At 42.4% G+C, this 13,545-nt stretch overlaps 1 protein-coding gene across 10 annotated transcripts in view; it reads left to right on the top strand.

Moving 5' to 3' along the window:
• Positions 1 to 13,545, top strand: part of PCYT1B (phosphate cytidylyltransferase 1B, choline) — a 152,295-nt gene that overhangs the window by 87,734 nt on the left and 51,016 nt on the right. For 7 of the 10 annotated variants that reach the window (XM_070256822.1, XM_023633377.2, XM_023633376.2 and 4 more), the window contains 2 exons: positions 3,194 to 3,336; positions 6,010 to 6,198. In XM_070256822.1, the coding sequence (XP_070112923.1) occupies positions 3,194 to 3,336; positions 6,010 to 6,198 (332 nt within the window). Of the gene's footprint in view, positions 1 to 3,193; positions 3,337 to 6,009; positions 6,199 to 8,720; positions 9,193 to 13,545 lie in introns of those variants that run through there. The other 3 variants (XM_070256820.1, XM_023633375.2, XM_070256821.1) reach the window with 1 other exon arrangement.

Genomic DNA, 13,545 nt, shown 5'->3' with positions numbered 1-13,545 from the left:
TAGAGGAGGCCAGAATTTTCTTTGTGGGAGAAAGATGCTCAGAAATGACCTAAGCATCCACATTTGGCTTTTATACTCTAATCAAGGTTTATTTTGAAAGTCAAAAATCACTTTAAATGAAGCCAGAGATATGAAGGGCATGAATTAAACTTTACAGCACTCTGCTCTGCCTGTCAGAACCACATGTCAAAATCCTCCCGCAAAGCTGGATGAAAAGATGGAACTTAAACGAAGTAGACTGTAAGGTCCACATTACTCATCATCATTCTAATATTGCCTACTACTGTTGAAAGTTTCCTTCATTAACATATGCTTTGCTGCTTCTTAAAATAGCTCCATAACCAAACGCTGCAATTCTGAAAAGCATAATAAAAAAGGTTCTCTGATCATGCTCATTACTGAATATTTTTAGCAGAGCAATAATTAGGACTTGGAGGAAGCCGAGTGCCTCATTATGTCAGCAGAGGGCTTGGCTTCTTTCAGAGACCTACCTCCCAACCAGCCAAAGCAAATCTCTCCCCAACCCCAGCCTTCAGTTACTCAGCCACAGAGACCTCACCCTGTGGCTTCAAAGAAAGGGTGAGCTCATGTCACCAGTGTCGAAGTGACTTGCTAAACTCCGTTAGTAGCTAGAGAATCTTCTTAACATTTCAGCAGGCAGGGGCATGGGCGAAATATCTGCCTGCTGAAAGATGGAACATACCCCTCACCAGAAAGTTCCCTGCTGCTTCCACCAAGGTGAGGATGTTTTCTCAGGCTCTCCACCTTGGGACCACCCCGGCTTCCGCGCCCACCAGAGCCCCCTGCACAGCTGGGTCATTTGGGTGCTATTTACATCCATGCGTTTAGATGCTGGCATCCTCTACCTTCCATTTGGTTTTCTATGTTTGAGTCCACCTTCTTATAAGGTGATACAAGAAGTTTTTGGCTTAGTGGCAAACCCCAACTCTGCTCTCTAAGCCACAGAATATTAGAATATTAGAAACTGGGTGCTTTGTCTCTAACATCAGTAGCACCACCCTGCTGCTGACACTGAGAATGTGCAGGTGATATCAAAAGAAAGCTCCAAAGGGACACCCTAATAGGGGCCAGAAGACTGAAAATTTCACCAGTGTCAATAGAATCAGAGAGAACTGGATTTGGAGATAAATATTCATTGAGTCAGTCATTCAGCAAATATTCCTCTGGTGCTTGCTTGTCAGCCTTGCTGAGAATATGGAAGAGAATAAGAAGGGAACAGTTCTTCCCTCATGTAGGTTATAGTCAAGTGGGGAAGGCAGTTATTGAACAAATTGTTTTATAAAGACCTTGGAATATTTGATGAAAAAGAGCAGTAGACCATGGGAGAGAATAACAAGCAGGAAGACCCAGTCTGGGGATTGAGAGATTTCCTTGAGAATGTGACACTAAAGGTGAAACCCAGTGGATGACTAGGAGTTAACCAAGTGGAGAGTATGTTGTGGCAGAGTAAGGGGAGGAGGCCAGCCGTTTCAGGACACTGTGGCTGGGCTGAGGCAGGGTCAGTCTGTTGCCCAGCTCCATAGAATACAAGGAGAACAGTGCCCCCTGCAGCTATGCAGCACAGGGGCCTTGGCTCAGGGAGTGAAGGGAGGCAGGGAGAGGATCTGAGATGCAACTGGAGAGAAGCACAGGGAAGAGATAATGCAAGCTGCTGCAGAGCCAAAGCAAGGCTTTGAATCTAAATACAGAGGACAGTAGAAAGCCAGTGAAGGACGTTGAGCAGGCATCTAACTTGCCTTTTGAAAGACTGCTCTGTGGATGTTGCTATGTGGAGAGTAGATTGAGGGGACAAAAAATGACATCACTGGGGACTGGTTTTGAAGCTCTTGCTGTAATCTTTGAACAAGATGGTGTTAGATTGGTTTATATGGAGGATGGAGAAAAGTGGGTGAATTGGGGAGACATTTAGGAAGTAGATGGGTGAGTGGAAGGAAATTGATTGGACGTAGAGAGTGTGGGAGAAGGAAGTGGCATGGGTGAGCCCAAGGTCATCTTGTCCAGCCACCTCATTTCTCAGCTTTGGAGACTGAGGTTAAGTAACTTGCCTTTTGAGGCTTGAGTGACTTGCCCAAGTCTGCAAACCGAGAACCCATCACCTTTGTCCTAGGCTCTGTCCATCATGTCATCCATGCCTGATGTCTCTGACTGAGTGGCCATAATCATATTGGGTAGAGAGATCTCAACTGCCAACACGTCATTTCGGTTGACAGCAGAAATGTAAGCATAAACCAGATTCTTGTCATTGATAACATTTGTGACCTCTTTATAGCTGTATTGGTACACCCAAATATATCTCTGAAGACTTAGGAAGTTCTATTACAACTTGGCATCCTCTGTGCTTGTTTATTTTTTACTCAGTCCCACGTATTCTAGATAAAAGGGCCTTCAAGTGGTGAAACAACCATCCAGAGTAGACTGTTCTTAGGGTGATAAAATCATCTAGCACCCCACAGGCATGTCTTCAGATCAGAGACAACAAAAATAGTACACTTTTTCCTCCTTTCCTTTGGTATAATGTGACACAGACTTCCTCGGGAAAGAAGGGGAGTTGCCATAATCTGACTAATTCATTGACTCAGTTGTTATTCTCCATTCACTTATTCATTTAGTTTGCAATTATTGAGCACCTTCCATGTGCTAGACACAGGGGCACTGAGCTGGGGTGCTGGGGATGCAAAGACGAGGCATAATCTGTGCTTTCAGAGTGTTCCCTTTCTACGAGGAGACAAATATTTAAAATACTTTTGTTAATGGAAGACAAGTTTATGTCCTAAGTGTTAAGGATTCTGCCTGGTGATGTTGGGAAAGACTTCCCAGAGGAATAACCTTGAAGTGGACCCTGCAGAATGAGGAGGAACTCTGTAGCTAATGTGGGCAAGGAAGGGGGAGCCAGGGCAGAAAAGGAGAGCTTGGCAGGAGCAAATGCCAGGAGCCGGGCGAGTGTGTGGTACATCCAGGAACCAGATCCAGGATGACGAACACACAGTCTTCACGGCAGGGAGGGAGTGTATGGAACTGAACCTGGAAGAGACCGCTGGGGCCAGATGTGAAAGCCTCACTGACACCCCCAGGAGCTGCAACTTTGTCCTGGAAAGGAGGGCCATTAAAGAAAATGGGTCAGCCAAGGCCATCTTCGTTTTTTCTCTTTATCTCCTCTTTCCTATTTGAACAGGAATGTTTGTTCCAACGCAGAGAACGGAAGGCATCTCAACATCAGATATCATCACCAGAATTGTCCGTGACTATGATGTTTATGCCCGACGTAACCTCCAGAGAGGGTACACAGCCAAGGAACTGAATGTCAGCTTTATAAATGTAAGTGTGCCACTTGGTGCCCTCTGAGGACCACCACATCACACCACTACTACCACCATTTATTGAGTGCTTACTATATGCCACGCAGTGTTCTTGATGTTTTACATTTATTGTCTTTTTCAAATCACGTAACAACTCAATGATGTATTATATCCCCATTTTACAGACGGAGAAACCAATGTCCAAAGGGGTTACCTAAGTTAACCAAGGCACATAGGTCGTGAGCTTTGCATTTTACAAAGGAGCTGCCTTGCTTCCCTTGCCTCGCCCCATCTCCCTCTGTAGAGCTCTCAGACTTGAGTGAAGCCTTTCTGGGAGGTCTGCCTTCATGACAGGCAAGAGTTGTCTTCTGCTCAAGGGGAAGGAAGGAGGGCAGAGGCCATGAAAGCTAAAGCCAGAGAGAGTGCTTTCCTGTTTTAACATTTTTAAATGTTCATTTTAGTAAGGCCTTACAGATGCTCATTAGAAACTTTAACAGCCATTTTTTACTGTGCAGAGAAATTACAGCTGCTTAAATAAAAGCTAAAGTCTTTGGCTTCCTTTTGTATTTCTGCCGTATTGTTCCCACAGAGCTGCTGTTAGTTTAATAATAGAGCAACTGTTAAAACAATCTTTAAAACAAGCAAAACAAGCTGTTAAGAAGCAAAGAGGGGAGCCCAGTTGCTGGAGGTGATGTTAGCGAGTCTGGACTCCCAGGAGCTGAGATAGTTGATTGAAACAAGAACTCTCCATACATACAGACTTTCAGCCCCTAAAAACAGATACGGTATTTGCAAAGAGTGATTTTTCTACAAAACTAGAGGCTTATAATTATGTGCAGCCATAATTATCGAGCAGCTTACACAAATCGGTCATTGGTACCTTCAAAATGAGGAGGGGTTCATTCGCTGTTAATCAGCAATGATTAGTTGTCCTCACTAATAGGCAGGGATGTTGGGGTCCAGGCTCTGTGGCTTTGTACAAGCCCGGCAACAAAACGGAAGATGTCGGGTTCAAGTGGCACCAGAACAAGTGGCTGAAAAGAATTCAGTCAAAGTGATTATTTGGTATCCTATAGAGAAAAAGCCCTGGTTATTTCAATAAATTAAACTGTCTGTTCTTTTAAATTGAATTCAGTCACCCATCCAAGCATGTTAAGCCATTTCCAAAAGTTATTGCTCACTCTCTTTAAACAGCCTTTAGATAAGCCACTTAGCTCAAGGAACCGTGTAGTCAGTGTGGATGCGCTCGTTGTCTTTCTGTGATAACAAACCTGGCCGCAGCCCAGAGATGAAATCAAATGCGTGAGATGGGCATGTAGATGAATCACAGAACCTCAGAGGTGGCAGGGACCTGACCAGGGTCAGTCACCCAGTCCAAGTCCCTCCATTTAGAAATGAGGAAAGCTGAGCTCAGAGAGGGGACCTGGCCAAGGTCCCTCAAGCAAAGTAGAGGTGGTGGCAACAGCAGCCTCCCAGCCTCATGACTCCCAGTCCAGTGCTCATTCTACTATTCCATGCTGCCCCTGAGAGCTGTGCATAATAACCATATACTATATATAGCCGAGGGGCAGCACGTATAGCTCACAGCCTACCCTGAGGCTGTAGTAAGGTTTGGAAGGCCTAATTCAGGGAATCCTCACCCAGTTTTGCAATATTCCAGGTGTCTCAAAAAATTCTGAAATATGAAATAAAATTCAGTCCCATATAGTGAAGAAAAATGAAAAACCTTACTACCCCTTTAGGAGAAAACGTATCATGATTTTACGGAGGGGAAGACCCTTTATTTCATGTTATTTTCATGGTTTTGATACCGCTGTCATCAAGTAACACGATTAAATGCCTATACCACTTAATAGTAATGAAACAGCCAACATACACTGAGCTTTTACTAAATGCTAGGCTTTGTGCCAAGCATTTTATGTGCATTATCTTATCTAGTTGTTACAGCAACCTTGTAGTGTAGGGATCATAATTATCCTCATTTTACAGATGAGGAAACTGAAGTTTAGAGGTGATATGTGACTTGGCCAACATACAGTGCCTTCCCGGCACACAGGTATAGCCTTGCTGCATAAAGACTATAAGAAGGACAGAATTCCAGTCCAGAGAAGTTACCAGAACAAAAGCTTTCTTCATCACCAAGGAAATCGATGCAGTTCAATTAGCTTAATAGAAAATATTGTTACAATGAAAATTTTAGTCTAACACGTGGGTCCTAAGACCCAGCCAATGGCCCACTTATTTCAATCAATATTGGTTTTAACAATGTCCCAGTAAAACAGAGAACTCAGGCAGCCTCTGAGTGGCCATTCTATGTACAATTCATACTTTTGTCTAAGTCCCAGCAGAACTGAAGGGGTATAGTTGCCCACTATTGGCATATAATAAAGAGCAACTATATTTTTTTGGTTCTTCTCTTACATAAGTGAATCCAACTCAGATGTTTACAAAGAAAGAGAATATTAAAAACACTTGTTCTTCACCTTACTGTCCAAGTGGACTAATGACAAATGACGTTTCTTACAAGAGATGTGCCTTGTTGTCAATCTAGCTCTTGGGAAATAGCAGCATCCTGACTCTTCGGGTTAAGAAAAAACACAGTTGAAAACAATCTGACCATTAGTGTGAATAATTGATCTCTCCCTTGCCCTCTCGGATAAATCCATTTCTTTCTCCTTTAATTTTTGACCAGGAGAAGAAGTACCGCTTCCAAAACCAGGTGGACAAAATGAAGGAAAAGGTCAAGAACGTGGAGGAAAGATCAAAGGAATTTGTTAACAGAGTAGAAGAAAAGAGTCATGATCTCATTCAAAAATGGGAAGAGAAGTCGAGGGAATTCATTGGCAACTTCCTAGAACTTTTTGGGCCTGATGGAGCATGGGTATGTAATTATTTCACTCGGCCCCACAATGACAGGTGTTTTCAGTTTATCCTGCTTTTCATGGAACCACTCAAGGGTGTCCCTTATCTCAGTCCAATATGTGGCCTCCGCTTTGGGCATCAACCCAAGTGATTTCAAGTCCATGTCACTTCCTTATTCAGTTTCTGCTTTATCCCTCAGTATGGCACCCAGTAGCACCCAAAGCCAGCTCTGGTCTCTGTTTTTATTTCTTGTCCAGAGCTTGATGCCATTTGGTAATTGTTGAATGTCTATTACTGCAGAGGTTGGTTTCATAGCTCATCCCAGTCTCCCATTTGGAGATGATGCAAAACTTGGGGGTAAGGGTGAAGTGGGTCAGTGGCATCATGGGACTTGTAAGGCTCTTGGATCAGCCAGGGGAGGAGGATGCAAAAGAAATGTGGTTGCCTTGGTCAGCTTTTGTTGTCAGGAACCCTCCTCTTTCATTGGTTGGAAGAGAGAGAGAAAGGATAGGATTCTGCCTTGAATCTGCCCACATGCCCTGATTTTCCCCTGTTTTTCTGTGGCATGTATGTGTTGGAATAAGGTACAAAAGTCTTAGGGGAGTTAGGCCATGATCTGCATCTTAAAGCTGAGAGAGAAAAATGGAGAGGATCGCTTGCCTAAATTCCACAGACAATTCTGGGTGAAAACTATGGAAAGGAGAAAGAAAATTCTGGAAACCACCTTGTACTCCATTGGTATTTCTATTGTGCATGCACTTCCAGAGTAAATAACCAGTATTGTCAGCAGAGTTAATGAGGGTTCTATGAAAGATTTTTTTAAAGGTAACTTTCCTTTTAAAACAAAAAGAAATGATTGTTTGATTCCCCTGATTTTAAGTAGCCTAGATTTCCTATTATGACATGAGAAGTCTCTAACAAAATCCACTTTGGCTTAATTATTTTATTGATGGGTTGTCACTGCTGCGTCTCTGCTCATTTGAGCTGGTTCATTATAGGATTATCTAAAAGTAAAACACTCAATTAGTAACAGAAAAAGAATAATGTTTGAGAAGTTGGAAGAGATGCCTTGGTTAAAGTCTAGAGGCCTCTAAGTAATTATAGTGGTCGGTGTTGTAGGCCAACCATGTCCTATTGGCTGAGTCTGAGAGGAATGGAGGGTTTGCAAAGGGCTGCTTGAGCCCTCGATGACTTCTAGAAAGAGCTAGCAAGAGCGGAGGAGCCAAGGGCTTGGTCCCTTTTCATTTTCCCTGGGCCTCTTAAAATTTTCAGCTCAGATCAATTTAATTCACGGGACATTTATTAATGTCCTTGTATATGCGCAGTACTAAGGAAGAACGTGAAGATAAAGTACAGACCTGTTCTCTGGGGTTCCGTGGCCTCTATAACAAAATCTGAAGTTTCCCATTAATCTAGTGTGTACTTTAATAGTTCACATTTTCACAACTAATTTTTGGGCTCTGAAGCAGCAGCTAGCGGCTTTTGAATGAAACCATGTAGGAATTCATTTGCTTACAGGGATTCAGAAATGTCTCTGTTGAGAAGCCCTGGTGCTGTAACTCAAGGGAGCGGATGTTGTCTCCACCTGGGGTGAGCAAAGGCGGGGAAGGAATGTAATTTCATAGAAAAGCGGTGCACCCCAGTCGTTTCAGGCTCCCAATGAAGGTGAAATTGTTCTAGGGGGAGTCTGGTGACAGCGAGCTGAGGTGATTTTTAAGAAACGAAACCTAGCTTAGAGACTGGAGGTTTTTCTTTTCAAAACTTGCTATTAGTGTCAAAACTGTTATTAACATTAATTTACCATATCAGCCAGACTTAGACATTGCTTTTTTTCTGTTGACATTAAAAGTACAGGAATAGTTACAAGGATGTTAAACGCCAAGATAAGTAATTTGCTTTTCATGAATATGCTGTTATTATAATAATTCTTTATTTGTGAATTTGGGACTGGAACTCAGAGGCTCTGCATTGCCTGCAAATACAGTACTGATACAAATAACCCAAACTTGGAAAGGCACAAAATAGAGGGTTTAAGGTACGAAATTTGGTACAACAGGATTGATATTTTATATCTACTGTACCCATTTTAACCACACAAGAAGGTAGTAAGGTAGTATTATAGCTGTGTTATAAAGAAGCAAAGGCCTAGAACAATTAGAGGAGTTTGGAGGTACTGGGATGGATGTGGAACCTGGGGCGAAGCCTCTTTCTCCCGGCGATCACTGCATCCTTCATGATAGGAACGTCCACGGGATGCAGTCACTTTGCTCCCTCTTCTTTGGCATTGTGGAGAAACTGAGGTCTACCAAAACCCCTCTAAAGCTTTGTGACAAAGCTGGTTGCCAAAATGGTACTTTAAACCAGGTCATCTAGATTCAGGAGAGGTACTGTCAGCCTTCTTACTAAGCAAGCAGAAATCATGGTGTCCATGGCTGTATTATCTGTGTAACTGTATTTGATGTATTTGATGACTGTATTTCATGTGTAACAAATTACTCCAAAACATAGTGACTTAAAAACAACAAACATTATCTCACACAGTTTCCCAGGGTCAGGAACCAGGAAGCAGCTCAGCTGGATGGTTATGACTCGGGGTCTCTCATGAAGTTGCAGTCAAGATGTCAGCTGGAGGATCCTCTTCCACGTTCACTCACGTGACTGTTAACTGGCTACCTCAGTTCCTCACTATGTGGGCCTTTCCACAAGGCTGCCCAAGTGTCCTTACGACATGGCAGCTGGCTTCCCCCAGAGTGAGTGAGAGAAAGGATAAGCCAAAAACTATAGTCTTTTATGACCTAACATTAGAAGTGACAAACCATCACTTCTGCCATATTCCATTGGTCACATAGACTAACCCTGGTGTATTTTAGGAGGACACTACACAAGGATGTGAATAACACGTGGTGGGGCCACTGGGGGCCATTGTGGCAGCTGGCTACCACACTTGCTTTTGAGAATTTGAAACAAGCAATCTACTTCTTGATCGTTATAATAGATTATTTGTTCCCATTTATTCAGTCTGATTGGTGGATTATCAGAGCCCAAGATGTTATTTTTCAATCTCATTACCTACAACTCTACTTATTTAACTACTTGTTTGATTCTTGTAACTCGTCTTGACTTATACTCAGAAGATAGCCTGTAACCCCAACAGAGACTTGATAGTACCTCTCTTTGGAGGGTGTCTCTCTGAAAGGGAGGGACTTTAAATTTTGAAGCTTTGTTGCCATGTTGGAGGTGACACTATTCATTTCCAAGGTCTTGAGGGTCAAGGAGCCAGGATTGGGGGATGCTGAATGAGCTTTCAGAGTTTTGTTTTGCGGTAGGGTCTTCCTAGTGAAACTTTGTTATTTTTGTTTAAAGGGCCTGAATTCCCAGAGCAGACACATGTTTTTAAAGAATAGCATAAGTGGGGTTGGGGTACTAATGTTTAAATAGAATGTATCATTTTGAATCATCTGCCACTATATTCCTTCACTGACTCTGAAAGCAGGGAGTTATTTCCTGTTTGAAATGAAAGTGGGTCTATTCTATTTTACCATGTGGACATAGACCCTTTCCTGGAGTACCAGGAGAGAATGGCCTTAGGTCAGGTACAAGTTCTTAGTTCATCCTGGACCGTGAACCCCCTCTGCTCCAATCCAAATAGGCATTTGCCATCTGATATGAGATTATCTTTTTTAAAAAAACCTTAAAGATGAATACATTTTTTAGAAAGAACAGATTTATGTGATGTGATGTGAGGACCATTGCTAATTTTTTCAAACTGTGGTGAAATATCATAACATAAAAATGGTTAAAATGGTAAATTTTAAGTGTACAGTTCAGTGGCATTAAATAACATTCACATTCTTGTGCAACCATCACCACTATGCATCTCCAGAACTTTTTCATCATCTCATATTCAAACTCTGTACCCATTAAATAATAACTTTGCATTTCCCCCTCTCCCACCAGTCCCTGGGAACCACCCTTCTACTTTCTGTCTCTATGAATTTGACTACTAAGGTTCCTCATGTAAGTGGAATCATAGTCTTTGTCCCTTTGTGTCTGGCTTATTTCAGTTACCATAATGTCCTCAAAGTTCAACCAATGTTGTAGCATGTGTCAGAATGTCATTCCTTTGTAAAGCTGAGTGACATCCCGTTGTGAAAGACTTTAAGATAAGCAAATAAGCCTCTTTCACATAAAGCATTGGCCCAAGGGGCAGCCATCTAATTTAACACACATCTAGGGGCCTGCTGGGTTATTCTCTGGGTTGGAGGCTGGTGGGCATCATCTTTGGGCTCTCCTTCTGCCTTGCTCCAGCTCACTGGTGTCTCCCAGAAAGAAGCTTGTACTCTTCCTCTGGCATCCCGATTTTTGTGGCTGCCACCTAGGGGACACCTCTGGATTGGACCTGGTGGCCAGTGGGGCTTATGCTCCAGGGTCCAATGGAGAAAGAGTTCTCAACCAGCTACCACCCCCCAGGCACAGCAAGAGGCAACAGACTCAGGAGCCCAGTCTTTCTGTGAAAGAAGCCTATTAGTTTATCTTCAAGCTGAGGGGCAGACTTCTAATTAAACATCTAAGGGCTGACTGTAATCCTCTCCAGAGACCTCTGAGGGCAGGTGCTATCTTCACACTCTCCCTCTGCCATGCTTCAGAGCACCAGTATCTCCCAGAGAGGAGCTTGTACACATGTCTGGTGCCCTGGTTTTTTGGCTGCCACCCAGAGGATGCCCCTTGATTGCCTAGCTCTGGTGGCCAGCAGGGCTCATGTTCCAGGGTCCCATAGGACTGTAACAAATGGAGAGACAGTTCTTGGCTGGCTGCCACCCCCAGGGCACTGTGTAGACAAAAAGACTAGGGTGTGTCTCAATGAAAGTGAGCTATTTGCTTGTCCTGGAGCTTTGACCTGAGGGGCAGGCATCTGGTTTTTCACACATGTTGGGACCTACTGAGGTGGGCTCTGAGGACAGAGGCCAGTGGATGCCATCTTTGTGCTCTCCCCTCTGCCTTGGTCCAGGTCATCAGTATCTATAGGAAAAGAACTTGTACACTGGTCTGGCACTCTGAGTTTTGCAACTGCCACCCAGGGGACACCTCTAGATCACCTGGCTCTGGTGGCCAATAGGACTTATACTTGCAGTCCCATAGGACTGTATATATTTGCATTCTTTAAAAGCTGCTGGCTGAAGGTCTGGCTTCCAATCAGCTTGAATCTAAGTGCTGACTGAGATCCTACCCTTTGGGACACTGACAGGTCTTGGAATACCCTCAACTACTGGGAGCCACTAAATATAGAATAGGCTGCTTGGACAAACACAAAGGTCTGAGAGACAACCAAGAGCTAGGGCAGGGTTGAACGATAAGGTTGATTTCCTACATAAGGCCACTCCTTCAAGACTGGGAGAGGTGGCTGTTTATCTAATGCACAGAAATAAACAGGGAATCAAGAAAAATAAAGAAACTGAGGAATATGTTCCAAAAGAAAGAACAAGATAAAACCTCAGAAAAAGACCCTAATGAAATGGGGATAAGCAATTTACCTGATAAAGAGTTCAAAATAATGGTCATAAAGATGCTCACCAAACTTGGGAGAAGAATGAATCAACACAGTGAGAACTTCAAAGAGAAAATATAAGAAAGTATCACATAGAAGTCACAGAGCTGAAGAATACAATAACTGAACTGAAAAATACAGAGGGGTTCAACAGAAGACTAGATAAAGCAGAAGAAAGGATCAGTGAACTCAGACAGGGCAATGGAACCCACCCAATAAGAGCAACAAAAAGAAAAATGAAAAAAGTGAAGATAGCATAAGGGACTTATGGGACATCAAGTGGACCAACATTTGAATTACGGGGGTCTCAGAAGAAGAGAGAGAAAAAGGGGTAGAAAACTTATTGGAAGAAATAATGACTGAAAACTTCTTAAACCTGGGGAAGGAAAGAGATCTAGATCCAGGAAGCCAAGAGAGTTCCAAACAAGATGAACACAAAAAGACCCACACCAATCACATCATAATTAAAATGTCAAAAGTTAAAGACAAAAATAATCTTAAAAGCAGCAAGAGAAAAACAACTTGTTATATACAAGGGACCTCCATAAGACTATCAGCAGATTTTTCAGCAGAAACTTTGCAGGCCAGAAGGGAGTGGCATGATATATTCAAAGTGTTGAAAGAAAAAACTTGCAACCAAGAATACTCTACTAGGTGAACTTGTCATTCAGAATTGGAGGAGAGAGAGAGTTTTTCAGACAAGCAAAAGCTACAGGAGTTCACCACCACTAAACCAGCCTTAGAAGAAATGTTAGAGGGACTTCTTCAAGCTGAAAAGAAAAAGTGCTAATTAGTAACAGGAAAACATGAAAGTATAAATCTCCCTGGTAAAGGTAAATATATAGTAAAATTTAGAATAATCTAATGTAGTTTTTTTTTGAGGAAGATTAGCCCTGAGCTAATTGTTGCCAATCCTCCTCTTTTCGCTGAGGAAGACTGGTCCTGAGCTAACATCCATGCCTATCTTCCTCTACTTTCTATGTGGGACGCCTGCCACAGCATGGTGTGCCAAGTGGTGCCATGTCTGCACCCAGGATCCAAACCAGCGAACCCCGGGCTGCCGAAGTGGAACTTGCACACTTAACCGCTGCACCACTGGGCCGGCCCCTAATCTAATGTTTTAAAGGTGGTGAATTAATCACTTATAAAGCTAAAATGAAGGGTAAAAGGCAAAAATAGTAAAAATAACTATAACTATAATAATTAGTTAAGGGATATACAAGATACAAAGATATAAAAGGTGGCATCAAAAACAAAACATTGGGGTGGAGGGAAGAGTAAAAATGTAGAGCTTTAGAATGTGTTGAAACTTAAGTTGTTATCAACTTAAAACAGACTGTTATAAATATACATTGTTACATGTAAGCCTCATGGTAACCACAAAGCAAAAACCTATAATAGATACACAAAACATAAAGAGAAAGGAATCTAAGTATACCACTAAAGAAAATCGTCAAATCACAAAGGAAGAGAGCTAGAGAAGAAAGGAACCAGAGGAACTACAAAACAGCCTGAAAACATTGCTATTTTGTTAATTAAGTACATACCTATCAATAACTACTTTAAATGTAAATGGATTAAATTCTCCAATCAAAAGACACAATGGCTGAGTGGATAAAAAGAAATAACAAGACCAATCTATATGCTGCTTACAAGAAACTCACTTCAGATGTAAGGCCACACAGAGACTGAAAGTGAAGGGATGGGAAAAGATATTCCATGCAAATGGAAACCAAAATAAAGCTGAGGTAGCTATACTTATATTGGACAAAAAAGACTTTAAAATAAAGACTGGGGGCTGGCCTGGTGGCACAGTGGTTA

Source organism: Equus caballus, chromosome X (genome assembly GCF_041296265.1).
Source record: "Equus caballus isolate H_3958 breed thoroughbred chromosome X, TB-T2T, whole genome shotgun sequence".
NCBI classification, from domain to species: domain Eukaryota; kingdom Metazoa; phylum Chordata; class Mammalia; order Perissodactyla; family Equidae; genus Equus; species Equus caballus.
The sequence above is the reverse complement of the archived record's forward strand: the minus strand, read 5'-3'. Positions and strand labels throughout refer to the sequence as shown.